This window comes from Mobula hypostoma, chromosome 4 (assembly GCF_963921235.1).
Source record: "Mobula hypostoma chromosome 4, sMobHyp1.1, whole genome shotgun sequence".
Lineage (NCBI taxonomy): Eukaryota > Metazoa > Chordata > Chondrichthyes > Myliobatiformes > Myliobatidae > Mobula > Mobula hypostoma.
Genome location: NC_086100.1, coordinates 88877302 through 88905213, shown reverse-complemented (window position 1 = coordinate 88905213; position 27912 = coordinate 88877302). Strand labels below are relative to the sequence as shown.

Genomic DNA, 27912 nt, shown 5'->3' with positions numbered 1-27912 from the left:
AGGAGGGGAGAGGTAGACGGTATCTGCACTTGGTGTGAGAGGTTCCCAGTGCTCCAACTTGCAGCAATAGAAGATCTTTGTTTCCCTGTGAATTCCTCTGTGGAAGAATACCTTATTATTCAAACTGACTATGGCAGCAGCTTTTGAGATTACTGGTTTCTTGATGGGGCTAGCAGGGTGGATGCTTACTGGATCAACATTGGCAAACAGTTACTGGAAGATTTCTACTGTTTACGGGAGCGTAATTACAAGCTCACGATTGTATGAAAATCTATGGAAAAGCTGTGCCCAGGACAGTACTGGCGTCTTCAACTGTCGGATGTTTGAGACAATGCTCGGTCTTTCAGGTTATTCATTCTTAATACTTATACTAGAATTGTAACTTTTTGATGCTTGAGTTGAAGCACCGTTAAATTGCATACCAGTTTCATTTACTATGATTAAACAAAAAAAAAATGGCGGCCTACAATTACCTGCTTTGTAATTTCATAACATGATTTATCTCGGGCAGTAATTTAATTGCAATGTTAGTCCAATTTAACTAGCAAACATAAGTGAAGAATAGCATTGGCCAAAAAGCCAGGCATAATAAGCAAGATTGTTAAAAGTATTAGCAACTGTACAGGAAACTTCTTCAAATCGATAGACTTCCTTTCAAGTTAATGGTGAAACCTCAAGAATCTTGCTTTACAATTCTGTTGTTATTGCTTTCTGCATTTTTCACTGAGAGGTAATATTCTTCACTTCAGGAAATTATATTGCTTTTTGATCAACGATAAGTTAAAGCATGTAATCGAAATTTAAATTGTTAAAGAAAGATATTAAGAAATATAAGGCATTGGGAGGACGGTTGAAATGAAATGAAAGTTTTAACTCTTCTTGCTCTCCTGAAATCTTCCACTGTATTTTTCACCAAAGACAGTTTACGAATCTAGGTTTAGACAGAGATTGCAATTTCTGTTTTATTGTAAGTATTGTTATTGCTAATCTTAGAAATAGTTTAGAAGTTTTCAAGTATCTTTAAATCCAATATATAAGTATGGTGTGGAAGTTTTCTTTGACTTCTCCATCAACTGTTTTAATGTATGTGGAGTAACTCAACCAAGAAAGAGTTAGTGGTTGCATCTTACTATGAAAGTCATTGATTTATATATCAAATGAAAACCTTGTTAAAGGTCGGGATGTCCAGAATGCTATAGATTAGGACGAGACGAACGGTTAACATGAAAAACAAAATGCTTATTTTTATTGGATTAATTCCTACCAATAATATGCTTCTGTTAAGTAGACAGTCTCTTATTTGTCATTTAGGACTTAAATGCAGGTCAATGCCAATGCTGGTATGTGTTATCACAAAGTAACTATGGTCTCAACTATTATAACCAATTTTTGACAGAAATCACTTGTAAGCTTTGAAGGAACAAACTTATTGATAACAATATTATTTGTGGGAGGAAGAGTTATTTAACCCACCATTCAGGTTATTTACAAAATGGACAAAATTGCACTTGATAGCTCTAAACCACCATTTTGATCACAGGTTTCAGCAGAGACTTACAGGAGTCCTAAAACCTCACGATCAAAATGGTAGCCAAAGAAAGTCTGACCAGTACTGCAGATGTGAATACAAATCTTACGGAAGAAGTTAAACAAATATTGAAGCTAGCCTAAAAAACTGTGATCATAGTTCCCAATTTAGAAGCCTTAGGTTTCTAATGGAGTTTTATGCATTTTAACATATTCTGAATCTTTGCTCAAATCTTTAAAATTAGTTTGGTACATATTCATTGACCTCAGATTAATTCCTTCTTAGACATCTCTTATTCAAATTTAATTTTCATTTAATTAACCTTCAAGCACCATCTGAATTCTCATGTTAGGACCCTGCAGCTTAGCTGACTTATGCACTGTGATTAAACCTGTTGGGAAACACAAATGAATTTCACCAAGTATCTCTGAGCAGATTTCCATTTTTGCTACACTAAAGTAATAACAAAATTAGCTAAATTCCCATAAAAACATTAAATACACTACAGCTGTGTTACCATATATGATTTTCAGGGACAGAAATAATCCATCGAGTCCTCCACAGGGGAAGGAGACCATGTTGTCTTTTGTTCAGTTAAAACTTATCCAATACTGGAGGAGGAATTATTTATTCTTCTTATATCCATTCTTTTTCTCTTTGACCCAATAGTTTACCTTATTTTTCATCTGTTTGTCCTCCCCTTCTTGAAAATTAAGAATGAATTTGTTTTTGCACTTGGAAACAAACATCCAGATAATTAATGATTGCTGCATTAAAAAAAAACAACTTGTCTCCTTATCACTATGCTGATTACATTAATCCTGTTCCTTCTGGTCACTGACACAAGTTCCTGTATCTCCTTACTTATGTTATCAAAACTTCTCAAATATCCTATTGATTGAACACTTATACAGTCCATTAGTTACAACAATCAGCTTGTAAGCCTGAATCTCCAAATACTATGACATACTATCGGTGGGCAAGAGTTACAGATTTAAATAGAACACTCTATTTCATTTTCTTTGTACAAATCAGTGTGGATTAAGCATAACACCACTTTAAGATTTTCTGTAATTCTCACCTGAAACTTCAAGTGGGAACATTTGAAGAAGTTACTGTGGAGGCAGAATTTTTTTTTCCAGGTTTGGGGAATTATCGGCTGAGGGGAATTAGTGCAGAAGAGGAATGAGACTATTGTAGATCTGTCACAATTATGTAGAATTATGGGGTAGGCTTGTGGGGTCAAGTAACCTATTACTGCTACTATTTTCTTGTGATCTTTTGAGTTTTTTATGACATTATTTTCATTAACATTAAATGCATGTTGGTGTACTGGTTAGTTCTGGTGTTCTAAGTTCAATGACAGTGGTGGGTGTGACCATTGACCAATAGTCCTCCCGCAGACAGTACTGGTGGACAGGTTAGTCCCTCACAGCACCCCACCCTAGCTTCACTGTTCAATATCACATTCAAATAAAGAGATGAATCCAAATAAATAGGCATTAGAAATTGAGAATGTTGGATCGGACAGGTCTGTAGGGATTTTAACCAACAATCCTCCATTACCTCTGATCAGAGTCCTGTGTTATGATCTACACGTGTCTCAATAGACCAAGAATATATAAGTAAGGTAAAGAAAATTGTGAGGTCGAACATTGAAAGAGTAGGTAATCAAGGGGCTTTGTGAAATTATGTGGGATATTAAATGGTACTGAAAAGATAAAACCATCATGTTAATGCAAATAGGATTAAAGGAGATCAGTTGAAAAGTCTTGCAATTTTAGACATTTGGGAATATTGGCACTTAGAATTCCTTATTGGGTATTGTGGTCATAATCTGCCAGATCTTGTTCTGAGTTGAAACTGCTCAGCCTCATTGAAAACACCACTTTGCACGAAGCAACTTCACCTGTTTAGCAGCACAGTGGTGCAGTGGGTATTGCCACTGAATCATTACCAGAAACCAGGTTCAATTCTAATCTCTGGTGCTTTGTTTGTGCAGCCTGCACATTCCGTGCACATTGGTGGCTTGGATTTCCTATGGGTGTTCTGGCTTCCCAAATTCCCAAAAACATGCAGCTGATGGGTTAATTAGTACTTGAAAACGGTAGGATGTGGGGAGAATAAGGTGGGCTAATGTATGATTTGTGTACAGCAAATGGGTACTTCATGGTCACCATGGACGTGGTGGACAGAAAGGTCCTTTTTTGGTGTTGTAGTTTGCTAGGATTCTATGAAAACCAAAATAATGTTCCAAAAATAGAAATCATGTTCAGATTGGTCATGAGATATTAAAGTTTCATGTATAAGAATAAAGCTTGATAAATACAGGTGAGAGAGAATGTGATAGAATCTCTAGAACCTGATAACTGAGATCTGATAACTGAGCACCATAAACTGGTCATTGAAGATAGCCTAAGTTTGGTTCTCAAACTTCTCTTCAAAATCTCAACACCTGAGCTGATCATCCGGGGGATTACTCTGCACTCTCCTGCTCCCTATGGGAAGCTTTGTGTAAAGCAGGAATGAACTGGACAGCTCATACGTAGCTCCCATGATGATGTTGAAGGTCACTCCCTCCCAAAGTGGGAGCATGGGATTCAGTCACCTCTTCCTGTGTTCTTTCTAAACAATGCGGTTTGAGAAATCTTCTTTATTTTGACATCATACCTGCAAATCAAACAAAAGAACTTTGCAAAGTGTAGAAAATACCAAATGAAACATATTGCATAAATTCAGACTGTTCCTCATCAATAGGTCTGCTTACTTGCCCAATAATACGCATGTGGTTAGTGATGGGACGCTGTGTTCATGTGGATTTTGTTTAAGTTCACGATCCCACTATGTTTCCAGATCCCTTTGTGTCTTTCATCTGTCTACTTGACCTGTTCTTGTCCCTGGTCATCCTCAAAGTGAGGAAGTAGTGGTGACAGATACAATTACCATGGTTAAAAGGTGCTGTGACGAGAATACACATAGATTAAGATGTTAGCTGTCCTGTGCTGGCACCAGTGGGATCAGCAGTTGGTCTGCCACCTGTCTTCAGGAGAAAGAGAGATAAGGAAAACAATGGAGCAGCATTTGGAGATGTTAATGAAGGGACGGGAGAGAGTAACGGAAGGAGAGCTGTCAAGATCGGCTCCCCCTTTGAACCCTGAACTGTTTGAAGTGATGGACAGGCGATACCTCAGCAGGGGGATAAAAAGGGACAGGTTTGCTAAGGCAAGACACATGACACCCCGAGGTAACGAGACCCGAAGCGGTGCGTCTCCCACAAGTCGGTGGGAAGTTTTGGACGGCTGATCGCGGGATCAAGCCATAGACGCACAGGGTGGAAAGGCACGATCGGCGGGAACCTGGTGTGTGTCCACCCTTGCCTGGGTGTCAGGTTCACCGCAGAGAAACGATCGTATCTGGAAACGGAGGGGTCACGGTCGGTGACCTCAGATGACATCACAAAGGGCTCACCCGAAAGCTGACTGCGAAGAATATCGAAGGTCTGTGTGTGGAAGCCGTTTGAATATTCATTCGTTTTGCTCTCTCTTTCCTTCCCCCCACTGTCCATCTCCCACGGCAGCGATTACTGTGAACTGAACTGAACTAAATTGAACTGAACTTTGTGTCACTTTGAAACTGGTCATTTACCCCTAGACAACGATAGAGCTTGATTGATCCTGTTATCTTAATTCTGTGTACATGTGTGTTTATCATTGCTGGACTGTCGCATTTATTATCCTTTTGATTAGAGTACTGTGTTGTTTGTTTCTTTAATAAAACTTCCTTAGTTCTAGTAATCCAGACTCCAACTGAGTGATCCATTTCTGCTGGTTTGGCAACCCAGTTACAGGGTACGTAACAGTGTTTAGATACTTGGATAGGAAAAGAGTAGAGAGAGATACAGGACTAATATTGGTAAATGAGGTAAGTGTAGACAGGCACTGTGTTTGGCATAGGTGAAGTAGGTTGTAAGGTTCATATGGGTCACATGGGATAACAGAGTGCCATCACCACTAGAACAACTTCCTCACAACTCCAAAGATCTGGGTTCAATCCTGAGCACCAATGCAATCTGTGTAGAGTTTGTACAATCTTCTTGTGACCGCACGACTTTGCTCTAGATCAGTAGGCCAAATGGTTAAGGTAAAATACCCTGAGAAGCAGAAGGGATTCAGCAGGAGATTGTCTGGAATGGTGGAGAGTAGTTATGTGGGGTGATTGGATAGGCTGGGTTTATTTTCCCTGGAACATAGGATTCCAAGGGGTGACTTTGTAGAGGCTTACAAAGTTATGACAGGCATAGATAGAATTAGCGTAGGCAGATGAATCTGAAACTAAAGAGTACAGGGTTATGGCGCAAGGGAGATTTGAGGGGCAAATTTTTCACAAAGAGAGTAGTGAATATTGGGACATGCTGTCAGAGGAGGTAACGGAAGCGGATACAATTTAATGTTTAACAGGTGTTTTGACGGATACTTGAATATGAAAGGAGGAGAGGGATAGGGATCTAATGCAGACAATTGGGATTTGTGTAGTTACAGTATGCATCATGGTCTGCGTGGACGGGTGGGTTGTAATGGGCCTTTCCTATGCCGTATATTGTTGTGAGGCGGTACCCATTATTAAGGACCCCCATCACCTGGGATATGCTCGATTCTCACTGCTACCAGGAGCCTGAAGTCAACATTTCAGGAACAGTGTCTTCCCCTCTGACATCAGATTGCTGAATGGACAATGAACCCATGAACACTACCTCTTTTTTTTGCTCTCTTTTTGCATACACTATTTAATTTAATTTCCTTCTTTTTATATATTTATAGTAATTGTTAGTTTTCATTATTATGTATTGCAATGTACTGAGCCACAAAACAAATTTCATGACAAATGCCAGTGATATTAAACATGATTCCTATTCTAATTCAATGATTATTTCCTAATGTGTAGCTGAGTGGTTGATGGGAACGTGGAAGGAATAAAACGGTTTAAAGTAGGATTAATATGGTGCTTGATGGTCAGCATGGATTGGATGGGCAGAAGTGCCTGTTTCAGTGCTGTATGACTCCATGACTCCGAGTTCTCACCGCTGTAACCTTTTGACAGAATGGAATGAGCCTTGGGCAGTGGCTCATCCGCTGGTTGTTACAATAAACTGAAACCTGCCTTCTACTATCACACTGATCACTCTGTGAAAACCCTTTCCACTGTTTCCTACATACCCTGATCATCAGAGATGTTTTGAAATTAGAAGTACAATGAAATAATTTTAGGCTAATGAAATACTTACAGTAAAAAGACGTTGCAACTTAGAACCCCCTGACTTCCTCAGGGCCATCAGTTCTCCTTTCCTCCCAGAGTCATCTGACCACTAATAATCCGATTGTCACAACATTGATTTTATTTTGTCCAATTGTAGCTCCCATCCCTTCAACAGTAAACATCAACCAGGTGCAGCAGGTTCAAAGTGTTCTGCAAATATTAGGCCAGGTTATTGAGAGCTGAAGGTAAAAATGAAAGAAAGGAAAGCAGGAAAAGAAAAAGGAAATGAAGAAAGGAAGGAAAAGAAGAGTGGGATAGAAAAAAGAAAGGAAGGAGGAAGGAAGAAAGGAGGGAAAGAAAGGAAGGAAAGGTAGATAGGGAGAGACAAAGAAAGAAAAAGATGGAGGAAGGAGAAGAACGCAGGCAAAGAACTGAAATAGGCCATTCAGCCCCTCAAGCCTGCCCTGCTACTCCATATGATCAGTTTGATCAACCCTGGCCTCAACTCCTCTTCTGTGACAGTTCCACAATTCCATGAGTGTTCAAACATTTATGCAATTGCTCTTTAAGTATCTTCTATGATCTTGCATCCACAAGGAAAGAAGGAAAAAAAGCAAATAAGATGGAAGGCAGAAATAATGTTTATAAACACGAGAAAGTCTGCAGTTGCTGGAAATCCAAAGCAACGCACCCAAAATGCTGGAGGAGCTCAGCAGGTCAGCAGCATCTATGGAAATGAGTAAACAATCAATATTTTGGGGCAAGATCCTTCTTCGGGACTGGAAAGGAAGAGGGAAGATGCCAGAATAAAAATGTGGGGGGTGGGGAAGGAGGATCGTGAGAAGGTGATTGATGAAGCCATGTGGGTGGGAAAGGTAAAGGGTTGGAGAGGAAGAAACATGATAGGAGAGAAGAGTGGACTATAGGAGAAAGGGAATGTGGAGGAAACCCAGGATGATAGGCAGGTATGAAGAGATAAGAGGCCAGAGTGGGGAATAGAGGAAAAGGAGAGGCAGAGGGAATTTTCTTTTTACTGGAAGGAGAAATCATTATTTATGCCATCAGGTTGGAGGCTACCCAGATGGAATATAAGGTGCTGCTCCTATACCCCGATGGTGGCCTGACCTTGGCACAAGAGGAGGCCATCGATCAACATGTCAGGATGGAAATGGAAATCGGAATTAATATACTTGGCCACCAGGAAGTTCTGCTTTTGGTGGATAGAGAGGATGTGCTCAACAAAGCACTTCCCCAGTTTACAACAGGTCTCACCAATGTAGAGGAGGCTGCACCAGGGGCACTGACCACAATAGACGGTGCCAGCAGATTCGCAGGTGAGGTGTTGCCTCACCTGGAAGGACTGATTGGGGCCCTGAATGGAGGTGAGGAAGGAAGTGAATGGGCAAGTGTAGCACTTTGGCTGCTTGCAAGGTTGAGTGCCGGAAAGGAGATTCCTGGGGAGGGACGCATGGACAAGGGAATCACGATGGGAGCAATCCCTTTGGAAACCTGAGGGGGGAGGTAAATATGTGTTTAGTAGTAGGATTTCTTTGGAGATGGCGGAGGTTGCAGAGGGTGATGTGTTGGATGCAAAGTCCCATGGGGTAGTAGGAAGGGCAAGAGGAATTCTATCAGTGTTAAGGCAGCGGGAAGATGGGGTGAGCACAGATGTTGAGGAAATGGAGCAGTGGGTGAGGACATCATCAATGATGGAGGAAAGCAAACCCCGTTCTTTCAAGAAGGAAGACATCTCTGACATTCTGGAAAGGAAAACCACATCCTGGGAACAGAGGCCGAGATGAAGGAACTGAGAAAAGGGAATAACATTTTTACAGCAGACAGGATGGTAAAAGGTATTGTCAAGATAACCGTGGGAATCTTGAAAGTCGACAGTTTGTCTCCAGAGATGAAGACAGAGAGATTGAGAAAGGGGAGGGAGGTGTCAGAATGGACCAAGTGAATCTGAAGGCAAGGTGGAAGTTGGAGGCAAAGTTGATGAAGTTGACAAGCACAGTGTGGGTGCATGAAGCAGCACTCGAAGAGTTGTGGAGGATTACCGGGGAAGGCTTCAAATATGGACTGTTCTATACAGCCAGCGAAGAAGTATAGCTCAGGGTCCATAGGAGTGCCCATGGCTATCCCTCGAGTCTGGAGAAAGTGGAAGAAAGTGAAGGAATAATTGTTGTGAGTGAGGACATTTATAAAGTAGCTTCTCTGATACCAGGAGATATCCAAATAATTCATGTCGATAAAGTACTTTTCAATGTAACCACAGTGTGACATTGATTGTAAATAGACTGTCTGCAACTTTTTAAATCTGCAGATAACTCATCATCAATAACCCCTATTGTTTCAGCTATCCTCAATATATATTTACAGTTAAGCTTTGTTACTCACTTATAATACAATGGCAATTTATCTTGGTTAATTCTTATCCCAATGTACACATACACACACAAACACATTCACAATCACACATACCTATCTTGAAATACATGTAATGCATAGATATGCATGCTATTTTTCAAATAGATAGTTAGGTAGATACTTTATTGATCCCAAAGGAAATTACAGTGTCACAGTAGCATTACAAGTGCATAGATATAAATATTAGAAGAGTAGTAGAAAGAATAAACAAATAAGTTACCACAGGAAGTCTAACAGGATGGGGTCATCACTTCTCTGACTGTAGTTTGACTCATTATAGAATCTAATGGCCGAGGGTAAGAATAACGTCATATAGTGCTCTTTGGAGCAGCACAGTTGTCTTAGTCTATTACTGAAAGTGCTTCTCTGTTCAGCCAAAGTGGCATGCAGAGGGTGAGAAAGATTGTCCAGAATTGCCAGGATTTGCCATAGGGTCCTTTGTTCTATTACACCCTCCAGTGTGTCCAGTTTGACTCCTATAACAGAGCCAGCCTTTCCAATCAGTTTATTGAGCCTGTTGGCATCACCCATGTTGATGCCAGTGCCTCAGCACACCATTGTATAGAAGATTGTACTACAGACAACAGACTGACAGCTCATGTGATCATGTGAAGCAACCTGCATACTCCAAAGGACCTCAGTCCCCTAAATGTTTTACCATTGAATGATGAGATATTTCAGTGAATAGATTAATAATAAATTCTTCCAGCAAGTTCACTTGGAAAATAAGATGATACAAATTAAACTAGAGATAGTCATGAATGAATAAAGGCAGAAAATTCTGGGAGTGTTTAACAAGTCAGACACCATCTATAGAGAGAAAGAGAGTGTTGACATTTTTTCTCTCCTCATAGCTGCTGCCTGACCTGCTATACATTTTCAGCTTTCTTTTCTTTGTTTCAGATTTCCGGCATCTATAGTAATTTGCATCTGGGTATCCATTAAGAAACATGTTTCCTTGTTACTCTCTTTTCCAGAAAAATGACTATGAATTAAAAATACCATGGAATTTGATGAACCATTCAAATAGCCTAATTAGAAGAATTAGTTATTTAATTCACTAGTTTCCTTTGTAAATAGTATACAACATTTAACTGCAATGTGATCAATCAATTTGTGATAGACTTAAATTGTCCAATTAAAACTGGTTTTAGAGAGGAACAATTGACACTTATCCATAATGTTTTCAACATAATGATCAGATGAAGTTTTAGATTACAAGATGGAAGAGAAACTGACAATGAGAGAGCCAAGAAATTCTACAATTGCAATAAAGGGTTCTTAGTATGAACCACAAGAACAACAAAGCAGTTAGTAAACTTCTGTAAGCAGATCTCAACTTTGAGGACATTTGTTCCAAGGCTAGATGAAAATTAATAATGTTTTTCATTCGTATTGTCCTAGGTCATTTGTGTTACAGAAATATCTCTTCCTAACCCAATGTATTCCGAACTACTGGCGAATTTTAATTTTCAGAGAAAACCATAGCAAAGATGTTTTCTATAATGACAGCTACCTTCAGTACCAGTTTCACATCTATGTCCTGAGTTTAAAATCCCCGACCTGAATCCTTCAAAGTCATGTAAAAATGTTTTCTATATTTCAAGAAACATTATTGGCACTGATAGAAAAGGCACAGCACACAACACCAGCAGTATTGAGTGAGTGTTTAATATCCATACCAAAGAAAAGAATATACTTGCTCTAGAAGGAATATAGTAACCAGTTTAGAAGAATGTGAGGAGGTTTTATTGAAATATATGCACTTTGATATATAATACAGATAAAGTTGTGAGGGTGTTTAGTGTGATTTTGACATGCAGAAGAAGAGGTCACAAACTTAAGACTGGTCGAAGCCTGAGATAAGAAATGAATTCACTCGGAGGCTGTTGAATCGATGGAATTTTCTACCTCAGAGGTTGTGGAGGCCAAATCACAGAATATCGTCAAGAAGGTTTCTCGCAACAAGCATCCAGGAGTTTAGGGGGAGAATTGGAATACGGTAATGAGAAAGAAACCAACCATATTGAAGTCACACTGAACAGTAGAGCAGGTGTGTGGAGCTGAAGGCCCACTCCTGCTTCTATTTTTCTATGTTTCTATGATTTTATCGATAAAGAATGATGCTACAGAAATGGAGCGTCAACTATGAACACTTCTGTTATCTAATAACATTTTCAATAGATATTCAATTTTATTAACTGTTTCTAGTAATCAATCCAAAATTTAATAATTCTTTTGGAGAACACTTGGCTGAATCACATTACTCACATCTCTTTGTGAAATGATGTAACATTTCTGCAGGTTATAGGCTCTGTAAATGGGGAAACTCTTAGTTGAACAATGTCCTGTAACACTTACAGTAAGGGAAATGAAATTGACCTGTAGCACATGTTCCAGCATTTTCAAGGATGAATCGATTATTCTCCTTCCCAAAACCACTCTTTCCCAAGATTCCTGTATTTCTTTTAGCCTTTTCAAAATACAGATCTGAGTAATCCTGCAATTTTAGAAAGTCTGAAGAATTCACTTCAAAAGTCCAGATGTACTAATGGAGATGTTCTTTCTATTACAACAGGATAGGTTGTGGACTTTGTAAAGCAATAGTCAGTTTAATTCAGTAAACTTTCATTGTCTGCATTGCTAGAAGCTGGGGCTACCTAACACTAATCCTCAAACTTATGCTCCCTTTGAACAAGGCTCAACTTGGAGTATGACTTTAGGGTAATAATCACTTTCAAGGCTAGTGAATATAGGTACAGTACATTAAAGAGAGGCATAACTAGCTGTTCTTGCAACTATGTATTCTATGCTGGGAATGGCATCAAGTTTAGACAAAATGTAGGTAAAGCAACAGCGGGAATAGCTTTTCTGTTTGATATCAGAACACTCAGCTGGATTCTGTATGCAGGGGAGATATGCCAGGATCTGTGTGGAGTTCATAGTAAGCAGGAGATTCTATGAAGGGAAATCTTCATCGCGCCCTGCTCTCAATCTGCCAGATCTGGTAATTACGGTTGTAAAAAGACACATAATGGAAACAGCCCCTTTGGCCCATTGAGTCTGCACTGACCATCAAGCACACATATGTATTCATCCTACAATAAAGGCCAAGTTTTATTCTCCTCACATTCCCATCAACTCCCCCCAGGTTTTAACCACTAGTCTACATTCTAGGGCAGCACAGTAGTGTAGTGGCTATCACAACGCTTTACAGTATAGGGGACATGGGTTCAACTCTCTCTGTAAGGAGTTTGAATGTTCTCTCAGTGAGCGCAGGAGTTCCCTCAGGGTGCTCCAGTTTCCTCCCGCAGTCTGAAGACGTACCAGTTGGTAGGTTAATTGGTCATTATAAATTATCCTGTGATTAAATCGGAGGGTTGCTGGATGGTGCGGCTTGAAGTGCTGGAAGGTCCTATTCTAGGGTTGCCAACTTCCTCACTCTCGAATAAGGGACAAAAGTAGCAGTCAAATACAGGACACTTGTGGTTACCCCGAGAAAGACTACCATGACCATGAAGCCTCGCGCAGGCACCTGTGTGTGCATGCGTGACGTGCACATGCGCGTACGTGCCAATTTTTTTTTCCTCAAATCGGGTTTGGCTTAATCTTCCCGACTATACTGTACGTACATTATTTCTACTTTATATAGGCAGTGTATTTATCATATCATTCCTGCTTTTACTATATGTTAGTGTTATTTTAGGTTTTATGTGTTATTTGGAATGATTTGGTAGGTTATTTTTTGTGTCTGGGAACGCTAAAAAAGTTTTCCCATATAAATGGTAATTGCTTCCTCGCTTTACACCATTTCGGCACGAAAGGTTTCATAGGAATGCTCTACCTTAGTGGGGGAAATACAGGACAAGGGCGGTCCCATACGGGACAAACCAATTTAGTCCAATATACGAGATGTCCCGGCTAATACGGGACAGCTGGCGACCCCAGGTGATGTCTCTCGATCAATCAATAAATAAGTACTAGGCCCAAGTTATAGAGACCAATTAACCAAACAACCCGTGTGCCATTAGGATGTGTAAGGAAACTGGAGCACCCAGAGGAAATCCACCTGAGCACTGGGAATAGGTACAAATTCCACACAGATAGCACCTGAGGTCAGGATCGAAGCCAGGACCTTGGTGCTGTGAAGCAGCAGCTCTACCTGTTACACCACTGTGCTGCCACCAAGCTTAAGAAAGGAGGACATTCCTACTTTTGGTACTTGGGCTCAATTCTACCACTGGACCACATTACCTTTGAGAGAGAATATAGCTCTTAAGCACATCAATAAGACTGTCACCAGTTTTCACAACTGCTAATCAGGAGATGGAACAAGGCCGTGTAAGTGTGAGCCAGATACAACATGCAAAAAGCACAGTGTGGGTTTCTATTCCACTCAGCATAACATGTCTTTTCCCACCACAAGAACATCGGTCCTTTCATCGATCATTCCTGCTGCAACACCGTGCTATGAACTTGAGGGTTTGGCCACTAACCTGGCACACTAGCCTTCTAGCTACTTAAAGGTCAGATCAGCAAATATATCTAAATGTGCATTTCAAGATTGCATGCAGGGGAAATATTTGCCCTGTGCAACAAACACAAAATGCCGGAGAAAGTCAGAAAGTCGGGCAATATCTACGGAGGGGAATAAACAGTTGAGATTTTGGGCTGAGACCCTTCACCAAGACTGTCCAGATAAGGTGTCTCACCCCGAAACAACAACCGTTTATTTGTCCTGACGGAGGGTCTCAGTCCAAAATGTCGACTGTTCATTCCCCTCCATAGATGCTACCTGACTTGCTAAGTTCCTCCAGCATTTTGTGTGTGTTGCTTAAGATTTACAGCATCTGCAAATTCTCTTGAGTTTGAAATATTTCTCTTAGCTATAGTGTCTGGAACTTGTGGTTATCATCTCAGATTATCAAGACAAAGATTTAGAACTGAGATTAGGTCAAAAATCTTCAATCAGAGGCATGAGAAGTTGTGGAATTTCCCAATAGACAAGGCTGCTGGAGGTCAAGCTGCTGAATATGTTTAAGAAGGAGACAAATGGATTTCCAAATGTGTAAATCATGTGGGACGAAGACTGTGATTAAGTTATTAAGATAGCTGAACAGCTCTGGTTGTGTTGAGGTGTGAATATGCTCAAGGGAATAAATGATCTATGGCTGTTTTGATTTACTATCCAAACTCTTCAGATGATTTTCCTGCAGTAGAAGGAAGACTAGAGTTCGCAATATAGTGCAGATGTAAACCATCATCCGGAATGACACATGCTCATTGGGGTAATAGCTTCCCCATCATTAGTTGAATGGTCTAAGTTGAATGCTGAAACTAAAACATCTTTATTTTCCCTTTGCAGCGTACATCCAAGCATGCCGTGCTTTGATGATTATTGCCATCATTCTAGGATTTATTTCCTCAGTAGTGACACTGTTTGGCCTGAAATGCACCAGCATTGGGAACATGGATGAGGCAGTCAAAGCGAAGATTGCAGTGACAGGTGGAATTATCTACATCCTTGCAGGTTAGTAAATTAGTGGTCTATCCAATTAATGAACAACCAACTTAGCAAACAAATGCCTGTGACCAGCAAATTCTTCTCAAGTAATGGAGGTACAGACAAAGAGATGTGAAAATTATTGGCTGTAGATCCACAACATGCATTGCCAATGCATGCCCATGTAAAATAGTTCACATTGAGTCGGGAGATAGTATTGGCTGGGGTTCAATGCACTACCTTGCACATCCTTGAAATAATGCCTTGAATTGTCTAACCGAGAGAGTAAATTCATTCTAAGCAACCTCATGTGACATTGTGGTAATCCCTCAATACTGCAGCAGAGCCTGATGAACTCTGTGCTCAGGTTAATGGTCCAGGAAACGCGTTTACTTCAAAGTATAAGGCTATACCTATGATTGACTGTTCCTGGTTAAAGCTATCAGCAAGCTCCATCAAATATTCAAGTCACATCAGGTCCTGTGCAAAACAGTTATTATTGTAATAAAGGAAATTATATCACAGGTAGCTCTACTGAGTTTTTCTATCTTGAAACCTACCTAAGAGGGAATCTTGTTCTTTGGCCTCTGGTATTGTTGAGAATTTGCCTCCCTTGTTGGCTCTATTGACTGCGGGAGTTGAATGTATTGAAGGTGAGTGCACCCAGATTTTAGTACTAGCCACCAAAGGTGAGAAAATCATAAAATCATGTATCTATTTATCTCATCATGTCTGCTTACCTTATTTGTAAGGCTATCCAAATTATAATATAATAGGTAGAGGCACTTAAAGACCACAATTTTTCTCCCTAACCCTAAAAATTCCTTTTAAATTTTGTATCTTCTTTTTCTGAAGGTAATGCCAAGGCCGGTTCCACTGTCCATTCAGATAGCTTTTTCCAGATAATAAGAGTCCCTGTTAAACATTAACATAACCAAGTCCCAAGCATGAGAGAAGGACGGAACTCAACTTCTTACTCTTCCCTGGGTTGGCTGATTTTCAAGTATCAATCACTCAGCCCAAGAAGATGAGAAGATAGGAAACAGAAGTAGGAGTAGGCAATTCCTCTCTTCCTGCCTGCTCAGCCATTCAATGTAACAATGGCTGACCTTTTACCTCGGTGCTGCTTTCCTTCACTAGCCTGATATCCCCCCATTCCCTTCATATCAAATGATCTAACCATCTCTGCTTTGAGTGACAATGGCTTTTGAGGCTGTGACCAAAAGCAGTTCTTAATACTCTTAAGTAATATTGTTAGTGCGTACAGAGTCTATGGGGTGTTCAGTAGATGTTAACCCAAAGTTCAAAGTTCAATGTAAATTTATTATCTAAGTACATAGATATCTGTGGTGTGTTTCTATTTATACATTGAAGCACATCAGTCAGCAAAGGTGGATAGATTTTAGATAGTAGGAGAATCAGGAGATATGAGATTTATACAGGAAAGTCTCACTGAGGTAAAACACCATCAAGGAATGGCAGAGGAAGCACACATGGCTGAACGGCCTTTCTTGCTTCTCTTTCTCTATAAATCCAATGAACATTTAAATAGGTAATAGGAATAGATTTGGTCATAATTGATTTGACTTCAACCTCAACTCTCCATCCATGCCTACCTACTTCATTTCATCCTCTTGCATATCGGTAGTATTCTTCAAAAATCCCAGAAGGGGATTTATCCTATCACTAATCTGATTATGATGGTACAACAGGGGCCATGGGGCTCTGCAATACACATAAAGGGTGCTGGATCATGAAGGGTAAAATTGGAATTCTCGGTGCTGGCCAGAATTCAAAGATTTCTATTGCTATGTGCAGGTATCAGATGAGGGAAGAATTAGACTTGGCTAGTGTGCCCATTATGGATACATGATCTGGTAGCATTCTGGTTATAAGGTCAAATAGCCTAGTATGAGTTTGCAACTACAGGAGGGAATGAGTTTGAGTGTGGAAAGGAGTTTATTATGGCTAATGATAACAAAGTGTCTCCAATTGAACTGGCTTCAATAAACAAAAGTGACCCAACTCCAAACCTGAATAAGTTCAAATCTAAATATATAGAGCATTAGAGGTGATTGTTTCAATGTCAATCATTCATCATTATTCCATATCTATTGATGCATTTACCTAACAAGATTTGATTGACCCTCTTAAGCACCTTATTTGTCCCAGTAACTACAAACTGCTCAGGGTGAGAGTTCGATACGACTGCATTCCTTCAGACTAGCTTGAAGGAGCATTAAGAATCAGAGATGCCACCGAATGAGGCTTTAAATGCCTTGCCTGTGCTCAGGCAGATGATTGGCTTACTCCTGCTTTTATTTCTTATGTGTGCATATGGACATGCATTAGAAGTAGGAGAAGACCTGTCAGTACACTTTGATGTTTGGGAAAACCCATGCCCTGTTTAAAATTACAAAAATGCTTCCTGCATTAAAGCACTAACACTTTTTCAGAATTGTACTTCATTGGCCATAGACCACTTTGAAATATCCTAATGCTTAAAAAGGTGGTATATAAATGCAAGTTATTTTATTCACTTGCTGCGCCTATGTTCCTTGTGTAGACTGGATGAGCATTATCCTCATCTGACTCATCTGTAGGAGGATCTGGCTATCCACCCTATTGAATCCTCTCAGAACATATCTCACACTTTGGAAAACTTATATTCATCATCAGGTATATTGTTGTCCAGTAATTACTCAGTATTCTTCATTGGCAGGTCTATGTGGAATAGTACCAGTTTCCTGGTATGCCTACAACATCACCATGGAGTTCTACAACCCGATCTACGCTGGAACTAAGTACGTATGGAGAATTTTTACTAAGTAAAGTAATATTGCCCCAAATATCAGCTTTCACATCCACAAAATAGTTGTGGGGGTTTTGATTGTTTCCCAGCATGAATTCTGGCTTGTCTGGGATGGACAAGGCCTGACAATGTGTGCCTTCAAATGTTGTGGGAGGCAATTTGCAGGTGACCTGGCAGAGGTATTTAAAACATACTTAGCATGGATAATGTGCTGGAGGATTGGAGGATGGCAAATGGTGCTCTGTTGTTTAAGAAAGGCTCTAAAATAGCTGGGAAATTGTAGGCGTGTGAGCCTTACATCAGCAGAGAGTAAATTATTAGAAGGCATTCTATGGGACAGGATATATAGGAATTTGGATACACAGGGCCAGATTAGAAATAATCACCATTGCTTTGTGCATTATAGGCCATGTCTAACACAATCTTATAGATTTTTTGAGTAGGTTACCAGGAAAGATAATAAAGATAATACGGTGCCCATTGTCTACTTGGAATATAACATAATCTTTGACAAAGTCCTGTATGGGAGTATGGGAGGCTGGTCAAAAGTGTCCAGTCATTTGGCTTTCAGAGTGAGGCTGTAAATTGGATTCAACATTGGCTTCACAGGAGAAGACAGACAGTGGTAATGGTAGTATGAATAGAGGCCTGTGTGCTGCAGGGATCTGTGCTGTGTCTGTTGTTGTTTCTCATCCATGCTGATGATCTGAGTGATCATGTGGTAAACTGCAAAAACAGATTTGTGGATCATACCAAGACCATATCAATGATACCATACCAAGATCACACCAATGAGAAAAGTGATTAAAGCAGGATCTAGACCAGCTTAAAAGATGGGCTGATAAATGGCAGATGGAGTTTAATGTAGACAAGTGTGTAAGTGTTGCACTTTGGGAGAACTTACATGTAAACAGCAAGGCATTGAGTGTAGTTGAACAGATGGATCTGGGAATACAGATTCATAGTTCCTTGAAAGCTGAGTCACAGGTAAATAGGTTTGTAAAGAGACCTTTTGGCACATTGGTTGTCATAAATCAAAGTATTGGGTATAAGAGTTGGGTTGTTATGTAAAGTTCTATAAGACATTGTTGAGGTCAAATTTGGAGGGTTACATATAATTCTGGTCGCTACCTATAGGAACGATAAGATTGAAAGAGTACAGAGATGTACTACAATGTTACTGAGACTTCAGGACCTGAATTATAGAGAAAGGTTAAACAGGTTTGGACTTTTCCCTGGGGCATAGGAGAATGAGAGAAGATTTGATCGTGGTGTACAGAATTATGTGGGTATAAATAAGGCAAATGAAAGCAGGCTTTTTCCACTGAGGTTGGCTGGAGCTAGAACTTGAGGTCATAGGTGACATATTTAGGAGAACCTGAGGGAGAACTTCTTCACTTAGAGGGCAGCGCGAGTGTGGCGTGAGCTGCCAGCAGAAGTGGTGGATATGGGTATGAATGCACCATTAAAGGGAAGTTTGGATAAGTGCGTGGAGAGGAGTGGAGGGCTATGGTTCAGGTGTGGGTCAATAGGGTGAGGCAGATTAATGGTTTGGTATGGACTGGATGTGCAGAAGGGCCTGTTTCTATGCCGCAGTGGTCTATGACTCTATAACTCTATGACTGATCCCCTATAAACGTTATATTCCTTATCTTAAATTATGAGCTCTGGCCCTAGACACCATGTGGGAACATTATTTACTATTGATGCACTCTGCTTCAGGAGTGAATCCATGGATGAGAGGGCTAACCTATTGCAAGCAGCAAAGTAAATTAGATATAAGTTATCTGGAGTTCAAAATAAGTTTAGAGGAGTGATCTTATCAGACCCTGGGTGGGATGGGGCTGTTCATTTTAAGCTGAGGGGTGAAAGAATATATTTTTGTAGTGTGTGAAGAATCTTTGGAATTCCCTGTCCTGGAGCATCAAGAAGGCTACCGAGTATTCGAAAAGGAGATCATTAGATTTTTGAAAGATCCTAGAACTGGGAGGATGGCAACTTGCACAGATGAGGCGTTGAAGGCTGAGCCATGTTTGTATTGAATGGCACAGCAAGCTCGAGGGGCCAAATAGCCTATTCCAGCTCATAGTTTATTTTGTTTTATGTTATTTGTAAGTTATTTATAATGACTACTAGGGATGGGAACTGGTAAATTTTGTCCACGGTAGCAAACCTTAAATTTGTTATTCTTCAATGAAACAGAATAGACTTGAGGCACTCCACAGGTTAGATAGCACTTGAAAAAAGGGAATCTCAGGTACTGTTTCAGGCTACTGATGTCAACAACAGAAAACATGATAAGTTCAACAGTTTACAAGTAGATTCAGTTGAAGGAAAAAGTGAGGGATGAGGAAAATAGTGGGTGATAGAGAGGTGGGAGAAGTTATGAAATGGGAAGAAAGAAAGTGGGTGGTGACTGGACCCAAGAAAAGGGGCAAAGGAGGTATAATTGAGAATACCAGAGTCACTATAAGAGTTGCTGCCTGCAAAATTTGGGAGGAATGCTGATCCAAAGCTTCTAGGTACAATGTTGTCAATGCAAGGTTCTGAAGTGTCTGATTAAAAGCTAGTCACAAGCTCAAAATAAATGCTGCCTAGCTTATTTTACTAACATAGTGTTGCTTCAAAGCTTGATCTGGGAATGATATCCACGTGACTATCAGCTTTAATCCTATTCAAATAGACCTTGGCAGTGATACATCCATTTATTATCCTTGCCTGGGGAAGACCCGTCTAAAAAATTGTCCCTTCTTAGGTTTGAATTTTAACACATTTCTGACAGTGAATACAAATAGCAAAATTAAGAAAATTGTTTTCTTTTTAATTCAAACTTTATATTTGAATGCATTATCTTTCCACCTCATACACATGATCACTTGAACCAAGTGCAAACCATCCTCCTGGGTCACATGTGAAGTTGGGCAGTTGGTGCTACAGTCACTGGATTCATTCTCGATGCCATGTATCTGAGATTCCCTTTTCCATGCTCACAGCTTCCACGCCTGGATCCTAATCCCTGGAAATCTGGCTATCTGCAGAGTGCAACTCAAATTCTGCCTCTTTGTCCAAGCTTTCTTCTGAAGCTCCCTTATGAGAATTTTCCACCTGATACCATCCTGAAAAGCACTTTGAGATATCTTGCTCAAATGCATTGTGTAAATAGAAGTTGATGTTGCTGATAATTGTGTCATTAACCTTGCACTGAGAATGATTAGACATGTCTGATTCTTTTCACATTGTCCAGAAGATCATGAACTGTAGAACCTCAGATGATATCATCCAGAGATTCACAGTTTACCCATGACTGTCATAACCCAGCCAAGTTAGTAACACAGAGCATAGAACTATGCACAGGCCCTTCGGCTCATAATATTATGCCGAAATAATTAAATGCCTAACTAAACCATATTCTGCCTTCACAATGTCCATATTCCTCCAGTCTCTGCACATTCATGTGCTTGTATAAGAGCCAGTAAACACATCTATCATATTCACTTCCACTATCACCCAGCAATGCAATCCAGGCACCACTACTCCCTGTATAAAAAGACTTTCCCCACTCATCTCCTTCGAAATTAGCCTCTCTCACCTTAAATACATGTCCTCTCATATTAAGTATTTTGACCCTGGGAAAATGATACTGGCTGCCTGTTCTACTGACGATTCTCACAATCTTATAAACTTCTACCTGGTTTCCCTTCAGGCTCTGCCATTCCAGAGTAATCAACCCAAGTTGTCCAACTTCTCCTTGTAGAACATGCCCTCTAAACCAGGTGGCATCCTGGTAAAGCTCTTCTGTACTCCTTCCACAGCCTCCCTATCCATCCTAAAATGGAGTGACTAGAACATCATCAGAGTTTGGGTTGATTATAACGAGCCAGAAAATAATTCCATTTGAAAACGTGTGAGACAAACGATGTCTTTGCTTGCAGGTATGAGCTGGGATCTGCCCTGTACATTGGATGGGCTGGGTCTGCTCTCCTTATCCTGGGAGGTTCTTTCTTGTGTTGTTCCTGCAAAACAGTCAAACAGAATGAGTAAGTGTTTTATTTTTCATTGAATATTTTTGCACATGTCATCTGGTGGCTTAAATCACTTAAACATATACATTATTTATTGAGATACAGCATGGAATAGGCCCTTCGAGCCCCACTGTCCAGCGACCCCCTGAGTTAATCTGAGCCTAATCCTGGGACAATTTGCAATGACCAATTAACCTATCAAATGGTACGTCTTTGGACTGTGGGAGGAAATCAGAGCACCCGGAGCAAATTCACGCGGTCACAGGGAGAACGTACAAATTCCTTACAGGCAGCAGCGGGAATTGAACCTGGGTCACCTGTATTGTAAAGTGTTGTGCTAACCACTAAACTACCGGGCTACCCTTGTGATAAAAAAATATATACTTTATGTATTTGGCCCTAAAAATTAACCGACCAGGCGTGTTTGAATTTCAGTCTAGAGGGATGGAATTTTAAATCTTTCCCACCAAGAAAGGCATAAAACAAGGTCAAAATATTGAAGCAACACACACACACAAAACAGCATCTGTCTGGCCTGCTGCTTTCCACCAGCATTTTGTGTGTGTTGCTTGAATTTCCAGCATCTGCAGATTTCCTCATGTTTGCATTTCAAAATATTGAAGGCATATTGCCAACTGCTGTATCAACCTAAAGTCAATAGATCACTCGTCTAAATTTCATCACTGTTCTGATTTTTACAGTGTGTGACGATCAATTTAGTGACATAATCCACAATCAGAGAGTTAACTCAGCAATATAAAGTAAATGGTCAGCTATTAACTGTCTAATATCACCTGATATTGAGGTATTTTGTTTCAGTTTGATTAGTCCCCAGGCTGACCTCAGCATAAGAAGAGGGGATGCAGACCCCCGTAATAAATGGGATCCATGATGACTACATGTTAAATAGAGTATTTATTATGTTTGTACTTTTCGTGCTGCATGCCTCATTCTAAAATGTACAAATGCTACAACATGTGGACAATGAGTAAGATTCCCACAGAACCCACATTAGGTCTTAAGTTGAATTTTAGTTAGAGAGTCCTACAGCTCTTTGACCTCTTCAGTCTGTACTGGCCATTAATGAGCCATCTTTAGGCTAATCCTACATTAACCCATGTTAATCTCCACACATTCACATTAACTCCCCAGATTCTACCACACTCTTACATACAGGCAGCAATTTTCTGTGGCCAGCTAACTGACTCGAGGGAGGAAACCAGTGTGCACATGGGGTGGAGGGGGGTGGGGGGAATAATCCACATGGTTACAATGAGAACGTGAAAACTCCACACAGATCAGCACCAGAGAGTAGAATTGAACCTGGATTTCTGGGCTATGTGTCAATGACTCTGCTGGCTTTGCTTGTGTGCCACTCTCAGTTTGGCTGGAAATGGACCTCACTATGATTAACATCCATTTGTGGCTAATGACTAGGATACCTACCAACCTTTTACTCTTCCATTAGTAAGGAACACCTGTTGACAACATAATTGTTCATTGCCATCTAAAATAGACACAACCAGATGGGCCAGCTCCCAGGGCAACCCATGCTGCAGATGTTAGTCCATTATTCGGGATGGAAGTTTTGCCACGGCACACTAAAAGACCCTTCGTGATCAGTTTTGTACTGCTTCTTCTCTGTGTATTGCTTCAAGAGCCACTTGTCTCTTTTGTTCTCAAAGGAATGGGAGGGAAATGAAACATTCATTGTGTGAAAACAAAGGAGACAAGGGCATTTTCAAAGTGGTAGAACTAACTGAGAAGTGAGTGGATAGGTCCCTGCACAATTACTGATGACCATATGTTTTCTTTCACAGAGGCTACAAGTACTCTGCTGCTCAAGGTGGGCAAAGAATTTACACAAAGACAGAATCAGCCCAGTCAAAAGCCTACGTCTAAACCAGAGACTGTCAAGGAAAAATGCCTTATTTTTATGTTACTCAGGTCTTCAAATGTCTTTCAAGAAAAAGAAATGTGTTTTCAGTCCAATCATTATGGCACTCCGTGAAGCATCAAAATAAGTAAGACAGATTGCTGAAAACGCAAGAGACTGCAGATGCTGGAATCAGGAGCAATAAATAACCCGCTGAAGGGAATCAGCAGGTCCAGCAGCATCTGTGGGGGAAAGGAATTGCCAATGTCTTGAGTCCTGGCTCAGTGTGAAACGCTGACAATTCGTTTTGACCCACAGAGTTCCTCTAGCAGGTTGCTTGTTGCTTCAGGTAGATTTCTACATTGTACTGCTGAATGCTTTGAGTGTTTATTTGTGACAATGCCAGAGTTATTTTGTTTCAGTTTGCCTGGAGAGCATGAGTTCAATACATCCAGCATGGGAGTGCAGAGTGATACTCCTATCTCAGTGTGACTTTAGCATTTGGGGTCCAATGGGAATCAGTGGACTAGGAATCAACACCCTTGAGGTGAGGGAAGGGAGAGAAGAGCTTGCAAGAATATTTAACACAAATAGCTCTCCACATGTTTGGTTATCCCATGATTTAAAGAGGCAGTCAGTGCCTATTGGAATGGTAGTTGCTGCAAGAAGCCTCCAGCAACCGTGTCCACCTTCACCTTCACCTCTCCCTCATGGGTCCTGCTTCCTCTTGTCTTGTTTATTTCCATCTAATAGCCACCTACCCCTTTTTTCAGCTCTATACTTTCCCCTCACCCACCTAGCCTGATCTGCTCCTCATCCTTCAACCACCCCCCTCAGTCTACTGATGACCTCTGGCCCCTGCCCCAACACCCCCAATCTTCTCTTTCTATTGGCCATTTCCCAAGGTTTTGACATGAAACTTCAACATTTCAGTTCCCTCATGGATGCCGCTCAAGCTGATGACTTTTTTTCCCAGTAAATTCTTTGTTACTCCAGATTCTAGCATCTGCACTCTGTTATTTTAAGGGTTTATCCGAGCTTTTCCATTGTTAGGGGCTGTTTTGACTTTTCTGTGGTTGGGATTGACACATTTAGATCAATGTGAGTGTCTTGAGTTTCAGCTCCATACAGGCCTCACTAGAATTAAGTTCTGCACTGGCCACTGAATGAGTGGAGTCTGTAAGGTCTGAGATTGGCTTGGCTCCACATAAGCAGAGTATTTAGATTCCATCACTGAGCAATTACAGTACAGTTATATTAAAAGCTTTGACTTGTCTCCCACAAAAGCTAATGAACATAATATGCTGAAGTCCGTCAATAATCTATTTCAAGTCGGGAGGGAGTGTGGCTTCTGCCTTTGTTTTGACTGGCTGAACTAAACTAAACAGATTTCCTCATACGTTTAAACATTGTGTGACTGCTGTTTAACACACCACTGTTACCTGTTAACATGAGTTACAGAGACTCAACAATGCAGGTTCAGTTCAGCAGAACAGAAAGAAATTGAGGGAAAAGTTGAGCAGCCCCTAGAACCTGTTCTTCTATTCCATAATTTCATAGCTGACTGTGCAACTTAACTGTACTTTCTGGTCCAATCTTGACTCTCTTAATAATCAATGATCAGTCAATTGTAGTGTTGAAAATACATAGAGACTGAGCATCCACAACCCGATGGGATAAAGGCTACAATTCATCGATCATTGATTATTAAGTGAATCAATATTGAACCAAAAAGTACAGTTAAGTTATACAAAATTCAATCTCCCCTTATTCATTTATGACCAACACCCAATCTGGGCTATAACCCTAATTGTCCCAATTAACCTTTTGCAAAGAGGAAAATATGACACCAATTAATTTTGCAAGCCTTCCACTCTCTGTAACACTAATAACTGCTACTAATAAATCCATGGAGAGAGGGCTAGCTGCCTTATAGCTCCGGATACATAAAGGTTATCAGGAAATTTCATGAAATTACACCACAGTTGGCAAATTTAACCCTTCTTTATTTCTTGCAACGGATAATCCATATAGTTCAACAGGTCATAGAAATAGAAAGCGAAAGAAATATTAGTAATTATTAAGGCAGTCCTTTCACTCAATAAGAAGGTATTTATCAGATAAACATTTAGATATTGAACCCTTTTTAGTCTTAAAAGTGTCCACTGCATTTTATCATCTTTGATTGAGTACAGGAAGTGGAATGTTATGTTGAAGTTGTACCAGACATTTCTGAGACCTAATTCGGAGTATTGTGTTCAGTTTTGGTCACCTACCAACAGGAAAGATGTAAATGAAGTTGAGAAAAAACAGAGAAAGGATGTTGCCAGATTTGGAGGACCTGAGACTTTTAAGGAGAGATTGAATAGGTTAGGACTTTATTTATTGGAACATAAAAGATTGAGAGGAGATTTGATAGAGGTATACAAAATTATGAGGGATATAGATAGGGTAAATGAAAGCAGGCTTTTTCCACTGAGGTTGAGTGGCAGTACAACCAGAGGTCATGGGTTAAGTGTGAAAGGCCAAAGGTTTAAGGGGACCATGAGGGGAAACTTCTTCACTCAGAGGCTCATGCAAGTGCGGAACAAGCTGCCAGTGAAAGTGGTTCAACGTTTAAGCGAAGTTTGGATAGGTACATGGATGGTCGGGATATGGATGGCTATAGTCCTAGTGCAGGTCAATGAGAGAAGGCAATTTAAATGGTACAACACTGACTAGACGGGCTTAAGGGCCTGTTTCTGCACTGTACTTTTCTTTGACTCTATGACTCTATGTTTCATATCTCAGTGAACTAGAGCCTAGGAATTCCATCCTGGGAATCAGACTCTTGGATCAGTGTGGATTTGTGGCATAGCCACACAATTTGTGAGGAGTTCACCAGGAAACAAAAAAGACTCTGGCTTTGCAATGCCTGACCACTCAATTCAGCTCTTCAGAATCAGGACTACAGAATGACAGTAACTAGGAATAAACACTCAGAAACAATACTTAGAGACAGAAATAGGGCATCAATTTCAATTTCAACATATTGAGGACAAAATCAGGTGTATTGTCCCTAAACTAACAGAATAAAGTCAAGGTGAAGGTCTAAAAATATTTGGCCTGACTTTATTTTATAATGTGGAGTGCCATGGACATCCAAAAAAACTTGTATTTTTGGTTTTCTGTTATTTATGTACCGCTAATGACTTTAATGCAATGTTATAATTTTCATGTATTCCAACTTATAAAGAAACTACTGCTATCAATTGTCTTCAATGAAACTTTATATCATCAGGGGAGTAAACGAGCAGCAAACACTATGCCATTTGTCTAAAGCCAGCAAGCATCTCCTAACCTGAAGAGTTCAGATGCCAGGTTTGGTTGTGTGGGAAATAAGACTATATTATAGCAGGCTATTGGGCAAATAGAAGATAAAGTCTGAAGTGCCTTTAGGTGATCCAGCCCAAAATGCAATTACAAATAGTGTCTCAGAACCAACATCAAAACAAAACAGCTCACAGGAAGAATGTGTCTCCAGAGCTTACCACATTGGTTAGAACCCTGCTGGAGTTGAGGTCGTTTTGAGCACCACATGTTATGAATAATGTCAAGGCCTCAATAAAAGGCAGAGTCCATTTCAAGAAATTGAACGGGCTAAGGAGCTTCAGCAATATACAAAGAGCTGATGCTGAATGTATTCAGCAGATCAGGCAGAATCATGGATCTAGTTAATGTTACAGGTCAATGACCTTGTAAAACTCAGTGATACTCATTCAAAATTAAATCGGCATGGGCCAGAGCAGGGGGAGGGGAGAAATTGGAAAGGACTAGGATTTCCTTGACCTCCATGCAGATCTCACACTGTGGGAGCCCTGATGATTGAGAGGCAAGGGTGTAACACTCTAAATCTGTTCACTCTGATTACCATTCATTTTTTTATGCTTTTATTCTGGAGTTTACATGGTTGAAATTACAGAATTGTATAGGCCGTTCTTTGTTATGTATGCATTTTTTTTTCTTCTTGCTTTTAGGTAGTTGTTAACAAGATTTACAAAAAAACTGTTCCTAATTATTACATATCAGTATGTGCTTCAAAAGAATTTGAGTTTTGTTCTTATTGGAATTTAGCCTAGATTTTAATAAAATTATTGGCAGACATTGGTTTATTTAGATATTGTATGACTGAGAAGACCTTCAGGCCTCGCTGGCAGAGCTGTCTCATTGGTCTCGTTCTCTCTCCTTATACAGTATATCCCTATTATCCCCACAGCTCTCTCCTTCTCTCACACACAAATCAACTCCCATTTGATTCCTTTGCCTCTTACCTATATCCCTTAAGGTTGTTATAGCCGGGGTTGGTAATGGGGACAAGCTCCCACTACCTATTAAGTGCTCCCAATGGCATACACATCAAATAGCCTCTGACAACCAAGTTCATCTCCTGGCCTTCACGTGTGGCTTAGCTACTAAACTCGGCAGAACTGTTTCTACTGACAGGAGAAGGGG

At 40.3% G+C, this 27912-nt stretch overlaps 1 protein-coding gene across 1 annotated transcript; it reads left to right on the top strand.

The window, feature by feature from the left end:
* LOC134345456 (claudin-15-like) lies at positions 1–27580 on the top strand. Its single transcript, XM_063046146.1, has 5 exons — positions 1–347; positions 14574–14738; positions 17434–17515; positions 21456–21560; positions 23366–27580. The coding sequence occupies exons 1-5, from the start codon at positions 131–133 to the stop codon at positions 23445–23447; spliced, it is 651 nt and encodes a 216-aa protein (XP_062902216.1). The 5' UTR covers positions 1–130; the 3' UTR covers positions 23448–27580.
* Positions 27581–27912: the final 332 nt, after the last annotated feature.

Excerpts from the sequence above, each read along its gene's own strand:
- LOC134345456 (XM_063046146.1), top strand. The coding sequence starts at position 131 with ATGGCAGCAGCTTTTGAGATTACTGGTTTCTTGATGGGGCTAGCAGGG. Across the intron at positions 348-14,573 it reads GACAATGCTCGGTCTTTCAG|CGTACATCCAAGCATGCCGT; the intron begins GTTATTCATTCT and ends TTCCCTTTGCAG. Across the intron at positions 21,561-23,365 it reads AAAACAGTCAAACAGAATGA|AGGCTACAAGTACTCTGCTG; the intron begins GTAAGTGTTTTA and ends TTTCTTTCACAG.